Below are 7,816 nucleotides of genomic sequence, written 5' to 3' on the forward strand. Positions count from 1 at the left end.
AAAGAGCGTGGTGTGTGTGTGGGTCTGTGTGCACATATGTACATGTGCATATGTATGTGAGTTCAATCTCAGAGCAGGAGACCATCTTGACTAGAACAGAGTTCAATGCTCGCTTAAAAGGGGTCAGGAATTAAGGGGTCAGGATATAGAGGAAGACTTTGAAGGGTCTTGATTCTGGGCAGAAAAGTTTATATAGTGCAGGTTCTTAAGCAGAATAGTCACATCAGGAAAGACATAACTGGGGCCAGTAGGTAGCATGGTGGTTACGAGTGTTAGACTCCGAACCAGCAGTTAGCGTAATGGCTATGTCGCTGGACTCCCACGTAGTCGACCGCGGTTCGTGTCCCGGACCCGGTGGCTTAAAACTCACGCCAGGCGCGTGTGCGTGCGTGCCCAAGATCCCGAGAGGAGAATGGAGGAGAAGGGATTGCGGCGTGACCATCCCCCCTGGGGGGTGATTTCTCGCTTTCTGTCTCTATGTCTCTCTCTGTCTGTCTGGCGAGCGCACGCGCCCTACAGTGAAAATCTCTCCAAAAAAAAAAAGTGTTAGACTCCCACATGGCCAACCGTGGTTTGAGTCCTGGACCCAGCGGCTTCCCACTTTCCCCTCCCTTTCCCTATCTGGTCAAATAAAAATAAATAAATAAATAAAGTTAAATAAAATAATTCTTTGGGGGAAGAAAAAAAAGAAGGACAATCTTCTAAGAGAAGAACTGCTAAGGCAGGGTGTTAGAATGTAGTACCCGAGAATGTCAGCAGGTGGCATGGTGGCCGAGGTGCTGAACTCCCACCTGGCCAAGGATGGTTCGAGTCCTGGACCTAGCGGCTTGAAAATCACGTTGGGTGCATGTGTGTGCCCAAAATCCTGAGAGGAGAATGGAGAAGGGATTGTGGCAGGGGGACCCCCCCCCCAAAAAAAGCCGTGTCCCCCCCCCCCCCCCCGTGGGAGGGCAATTTCTCCAACAAATGCACATGCTCTATGGCAAAAATCTAAAAAGAAAAGAATGCAGAGCTTGTTTTTAAGTAGGCCGGGGGAGCAATGGTTACAACCACGTCGTGTTCATCTTGCTCAGTCTTCGACTGCAACATCGACCGCAGAGGGCTCTACTCTGCACACACCTGGCACTTACCCAGCAAGTGGAGCACAGACGTCGCCACTGCCTTTCCGAGAGCATTGGTGGCTGTGCAGACGTAGGTTCCTTCATTTTCGAGGGAAACATTCTGCAACAACAGGGATCCATTGAAAAGCAAGGAAACATTGTCACTCAGAGATCCTCCTCTCTTCAACCAAGTTACATTAGGCTGAGGGACACCTTGGAACAAAAACAAATATGACAAAGGCAATTCCTTTAAGAACAGGGCCACAGAACCACGTGACATAATACCACTGTTTTGACAAGTTCGCAAATGGGTTTAATTGCAGATGCTAGGAAGCACGGCTATTTCTAGTTCTACAACTCTTCTTTGGCTGATGAGCGCATGCGTTAAGGAAAAGGGCTTTGGTCTTCTGAGCACCTGATGAGTTCACGTAATATAAGTGAAGGTGTGGGAACCAAAGGGAGTGAGATTGCTTTGTATTAGGAAGGGAGAGAAGTTTGAGGTTGGGAAGGGTAGTGGGAGAGTGGTTAGAAAGAAGGACTCGTTGGATGGTGGGGAAAGTGGAGACAAGGCTGGGGGGGAGACTTCCCCGCTGGGTTATCACAAAGAAGTCTTTGGAAAACTAAATATGTAGAGAGCTCTTCAAGGTGTATGCTATGCAATGCAACGAAAAATTCTTCTTTCAGGAGGAACAGAACATCTGCGGGGAACAGATTCTGTTTATGAGTGCTGTAGTCAAAGTAGATAATTTCAGGAAATGAAGTCACGTTGAGTTTCAAGTCTTGAGTCAACGCAGTGAGGTGCAGAGGTTGTAAGCAACATTGTAGGAGCCTGGACACAGAGGGAAGCATGTGGAGTTGGGAGAATTTCTTCCCTGAAATCTTGAGAAGTCTTAGAGTCCCCAGAATCTGGCTGGGGAGTGCTATCGGAAACTCAGAGGAATTGCGTTTGATACGTAACAGCTAAGGCAGCTTCAAAGATGCCTGCCATTGCACTAGGGAACAGGTTTGGATGACGCCTGTCCTGCAGTGCTCTGGCTAGAGAGAACACAGAAACGCAGCGAGGCTTTCTGACAGCAAACTGTCACCACTGTTACCAAGGTAAGTGCAACACATCTGACAGTACGGGATACACTTGCTCTGTGCACATGGGACGCTGTGGTTCTCACACTTGCTCCTGCTCCTTGAGAAGCAGTCGTTGTTCGTGGCATCTCACAGCTGAGGAAGCTGGTGAGCCTTCGGACTTCAGGCCCAGTTCCATTCGCTACACCAAACTCCTCACTAAAGTCTCTCAGAGCTGTTACTGGGCAGCTTCAAGAAAACTGTTTATCGGGACCAGCAGATGGCGTAATAGTCACGTTGCTGGACTCCCACATGGCTGCCTATGGTTAGAATCCCAGACCCAGGGGCTTGAAACTCACACCAGACACATGTGCGTGTGTGCCCAAAATCCCAAGAAAAGAACGGAGAAGAGACTGCAGTGTGTTCACCCCTCCGGCAGGTGATTTCTCGCTTTCTGTCTCTGTCTCTCCGGTGAGTGCACATACCCTATAGGAAAAAGTTCTCAAAATAAATAAATAAATAAAAGAAAATGAAAACTTTTTATCTATACTATTTAGATTTACTTACAGAAACCAAGGACTGATATTGGTACTAAATTATTGTCCAAAAACTTAAGAAAAATAATCAATTTCCACTCAATGTGGAGAAGGAAATGTGTAGTGAATAGGCACGGCCTTGGGGGCCAGCAGGCAGCACGGCGGTTAAGGCACTAGACTCCCACATGGCCGTCCAGTGTGTGTCCTGGATCTGGTAGCTCGAGAATCATGCCGGACATGTGTGTGTGCATGCCCAAAGTCTACGGAAAAGAATGGAGAGAAAAACTGTGGCATGGCCTTCCTCTCTGAGGGTGTGATTTCTCACTCACTTTCCCTCTCTCTCTTTCTCTCTGTCTCCAGAAAGCACACGCATCCTATGGGGGAAAAAAAGCACTGCCTTGGGTGGGTAGGGGAGGCTTTGTTTTCGTTCTCAACATTTACAAATTCTGGAGCGTTGGACGAGCCATTTTAGATGTCCACAGTCTCATCTGTAAAAGGCATATGAAATCTGAATAGGAACTTCACTAATGAGGTGTTTAAAATCTGAATCTGAGATGGTTGTCTTTGAGGCTTTTGTCCCTAACCCTGTGGCTCTGTATACTGTGGTAGGCATGATTTTAAAGATGTCACCCCAAGATTCTCATCCCCTGATTACGCAATTTTTTTTTTTTTTTTTTTTTTAAAGAGAGATGTTTGCTGTAGGATGCATGCATTCACCGGACAGACAAGGAGACGAAAAGCGAGAAATCACCCCCAGGAGAGATGGCCACACTACAATCCCTTCTCTGTTCTCCCTATGGGATTCTGGGTGTGCGCGGGTGCACGCACACGCGCGCACACACACACACCTGGCATGAGTTTTAAGCTGCCGGGTCTGGGACTCGAGCCATGGTTGGCTACATGGGAGTTGAGCGTTATAACGTTACACCATCTGTTGGTCCCTGCTCAATTAATTAATTATTAACCTATATATGGGGTGAAGGGATTTTGCAGATGTTATAAAGGTTACTAATCACCTGATATTAAAATGAGATTATCCAGGTGGGCTCCGTGTAATTGTGTGAGTCTTTAAAATCAGAAGAGAAGGGCAGAAGAGGTCAGAGACTTGCAGAGAAGAGGAAGTAGGAGAGAAGAGACAGGAGTTCAGGGAGGTTCAGTGTAGGAGGGGCACGTGACCCCCCCCCCATGTCTGACGTGGAGATGAAGGGACCATGAGCCAGAGTGCAAGCGGTCTCCAATGATTGACAAGGACCTCTCCCTGACAGCTCTCAAGGAAACGGTCTTATGAAGACAAGGAACTGAGTTCAGTGCAGTTGCAAGCTCTTCTCCACTGAACCCAAAAGACCTTGCAAGCAATTTATCCCCTGAGCCTCCAGAAAGGAATGCAGCCTCCCTGACTCCTTGATCTCAGCCTTCGATACTCAGAGAAGAAAACTGAGCCCAGCCGCACTGAACCAAGACAGACAGGAGCAACTGTGAGATAATAAATAGGCGTTGTTTTAAACCTCCAAGTTTGCAGTAATTGATTACAGAAGCAAGAGAAAACTAATACACACAGAGAGCTATTTTGAGTTTTGTTATGAAAACAAGGCTGGCCTTAAATAACCAGAGGGATGCTTATCAGATGTGCAGATGGCTTGTTAGACTTTTCTTCTACAAAAATATCTACACAGAACGGTTAAGCTTTCCTGAGGTCACAGTTACTAAGCACTGGGGCTGAAATTCACACCTATTCAGTCTGATCCAGAACCTTTCTTAATCAAGGAGAGATCTCATGTAGGTAGGTCATATATATTTCTTAATAAATTTACTGCTGATCACCTATGCTGACCCATCAGGGAGTGCGCTCTCTCTCTCTCTCTCTCTCTCTGGTAAATGCATACTCTGTCCAGCAATTAAACAAAACAAAACAAAAACACCCTCCTTCCCTTCACCAAGAAATACAGCTCAAAGGGACTCGGAATAGAAGTGTAACTATCTCCTTAGGTGCTTTGCTCATGCCGTCATTGTCGCGATCAATTTAATGTTTAGAAGAAGTCTGAGACAACCTGATTTTTGTATTGTCTTTTAAATAACGTGCCATTCCTGTTGTTATGTGGGTTTTCATGTTCAGATACCCGTAGGATTTTTTTCTGTAACCTCAAATTTGCAAAAATGTTCCCAGGATCTGATCAGGAGAGAGGCAGCAATACTTTAGCATTAATGCTGCCTGGAATACTCTGGTGTAGGCCACCTGCAAGCTTCAGTCGTTTTTTCACTCACTACGCGTTCATTCATTCTTTCTTTCTTCTTTTTCTCTCTCCTCTTTCTCCTCCTCCTTTTAAAATGTTATGCTCCATTCTCTTCCTCAGGGACACCAAGAGAGACTGGTCATCTCTCTTCCTTGTGTCCATCCTCCTGTATTGATTAATTTTAGCTCTTTTCTTGTTTCCTCTGTGTTTTGCAAGTAATTCTTAAGCTTGACCTCCTGTCACTCATCTCCTTTTGTGTAGAATGTCTCATTTTCTGCTTCTAATGTGGTTTTATTTCTGTAGGGATTTGGTCTTGCCAGTTCTTTTTTGACTTCTGCTTCTCTCTCAGTTCAGTTTTTAAATTTCTCAGTGTTTTTATCTTACCGTTCTAGAATTTATTGGGGATGCAATAGAGACACTACCTAAAATTTACTTTTTTTGATACCAGAGATGCTGTTCATGCGCCTCTTGAATACTCAGAGTCATTTTTGCTGCACGACCTCAGTGTTCTGACTCCAGTAAGCAAAACTTTTTCCTGGTCTCACAGGTCCAGATCAATGCTCCTAATTCCAAATTTTATAATTATTTCTAACGGTAACATGAAAGGCAAATTATCAGGCATCCCATTTTCAACCGAAAGACCACAGAGATGAAGTTGTGATTACCTAAGTCTCAGAAATTCCTGATTCTTAGAAATGACAATGAAGCGAGGAGTGGCCAGCAGGAAGCATGGTGGTTTAGGTGCTGGACTCCCACATGGCTGACTGTGGTTTGAGTCCTGGACCTGGTGGCTTGACTTGCTTTTTCTCTTTCTCTCTCTGATGAGTATGCATGCCCTGTAGAAATTTTAAAAATAATAAAAATAAATAAATAAAATTAATAAGTAATTCTTTTAAAAAATGTGGCAAGGGACTTCATGAATAATGATCTCTTGCAATCTAAAATAGATGTTAGATAAATTTATCTATTCATTCAATCTTTGTATACTTTTTCAATTTATCTTTATTATCTGCCCTCTGTAACCAGAACTCTTTTTTGTTTTTTTGAAAGGTTTTTGCTATAGGGCGTGTGCACTCACCAGACAGACAGAGACAGAAAGCAAGAAATCACCCACCAGGGGGGATGGCCACGCCATAATCCCTTCTCCTCCATTCTCCTCTCAGGATCTTGGGCACGCACGCACACGCGCCTGGCGTGAGTTTTAAGCCACCGAGTCCAGGACGCAAACCGCAGTCGACTACATGGGAGTCCAGCGACACAACCATTACGCCAACTGCTGGTCCCTGTAACCAGAACTCTTTGCTAGCATTATCACTGCATTAATCTCCGATCTCCCCAGTAGATAATAAACATAGTATTTGACAAAGATGAGACACACGACTATTTGCTAAAGGCATAAATGGAGGAACCAGGAAATGTGTTTACTAGAAGAAAACCATATTGTCTCAAAGCTACATTAGCGACTCTAAACTCTCCGTTCCCGTGTATATGCAGTTCTTGTCTATAAATGCATGTGTCTACATCTTTCAGGATACTCGGGAGGAAAACGATTCACCCTCTTTAGAAGACAGCTAGAGCCACATGGAGGAAAACAACTCCTCTGACCTTCGGTTTGTCCTCAGTTTACTTGAAAAGCCTCCTGTGTGAAGCAGTGCCCTGGGACTCTGCAGCGAGCCTGGCTGAGTTTCGCCTGAGGCTTTGCACTAAGTCAAAGGCCCTTGGGTGTGTTCACTTAGAAAGCCTACAGGTGGAAGAGGCTGCAGCTCAGCATATTCTAGCACAGAAATGATCCCACACCTATCTCTGCTGGCCTACCAGGGAGAGGAGAGTTTGGAGTTCCTATGACAATCAGAGATGGGGCTGTGGATAGGGAGGATGAAGGCTAGGGAAGCCAAGGAGAGTGAGAGCTAGGATGAAAGAGTCCCCAATCATCCACCTTGCTTAAGAAACTTGACAAATGCTTGGGATTAATGGATGTCTTCCTATGAGAAAGAACCAGACAAAGGGCCGAGTTCTACATCACGGCTGATGAAGAGTGAGAGACCATACATCTCAATGCAGAAGCAAGGGGGCCAGGCCAGTGTAAGCCCCAGAAACTTGACCAAAGTCAGTTCCAGAAGGCTTAGGAAGGTCTATACTCCACAACTGACAGGACAGAGATGACACTTAAACCTCAATCCCAGAAAGACAAGGGTATGATGGTGCGTTCACACAGACATGATATTCTACCGATAGAAGGACTTTCTGAAAAGAAAACAAACCTGGCAAGTTTTCAAATGTAAAAGGAAAGAAGTCAACCCTGGGACTCTGCACTTAAAGGCATCCATATCTGGGCCAGTAGGCGGTGTGGTGGTCAAGGCGCTGGACTCCCACGTGGCTGAACACGGATCAAGTCTCAGACCTGCTGGCTTGCTTTCTCACTTTCCCTGTCTTTCTCTCTCTGGTCAAATTAAAATAATAACAACAGTAATAAGTATAATTAAAGAAGTAATCCTTTGGAAAAAAGCATGAATGTATGAGTGAACATCTACATAGACTTGAAGGATCCAGAGAGAGGAAATACAGTCCTTTTTTTTTTTTGGAGAGGTTTTTGCCATAGGGCACGTGCACTCGCTTGACAGACAGAGACAGAGAGACAGAAAACAAGAAATCACCCGCCCAGGGGAGATGGCCACACCGCAATCCCTTCTCCTCCATTCTCCTCTCGGGATCTTGGGCACGCACGCACACGCACCTGGCGTGAGTTTTAAGCCACCGGGTCCGGGACACAAACCACAGTCGACTACATGGCAGTCCAGTAACATAGCCATTAGGCTAACTGCGGGTCCCCAGACAGCCTTCTTATCCTACTGCTCTTTACTATGTTTTGAAACGACAAATGTTTGCTCTG

At 45.4% G+C, this 7,816-nt stretch overlaps 1 protein-coding gene across 6 annotated transcripts in view; it reads right to left on the bottom strand.

Moving 5' to 3' along the window:
• The window catches only part of ADAMTSL3 (ADAMTS like 3), a 266,629-nt gene that overhangs the window by 19,788 nt on the left and 239,025 nt on the right, over window positions 1-7,816 (bottom strand). For all 6 annotated transcript variants that reach the window (XM_027769071.1, XM_027769070.1, XM_027769075.1 and 3 more), the window contains exon 23: window positions 1,131-1,313. In XM_027769071.1, the coding sequence (XP_027624872.1) occupies window positions 1,131-1,313 (183 nt within the window). The remainder of the gene's footprint in view (window positions 1-1,130; window positions 1,314-7,816) is intronic.

The sequence above is a fragment of the Tupaia chinensis genome, unplaced genomic scaffold (genome assembly GCF_000334495.1).
Source record: "Tupaia chinensis unplaced genomic scaffold, TupChi_1.0 Scaffold000078_1, whole genome shotgun sequence".
Taxonomy (NCBI): Eukaryota; Metazoa; Chordata; class Mammalia; order Scandentia; family Tupaiidae; genus Tupaia; species Tupaia belangeri.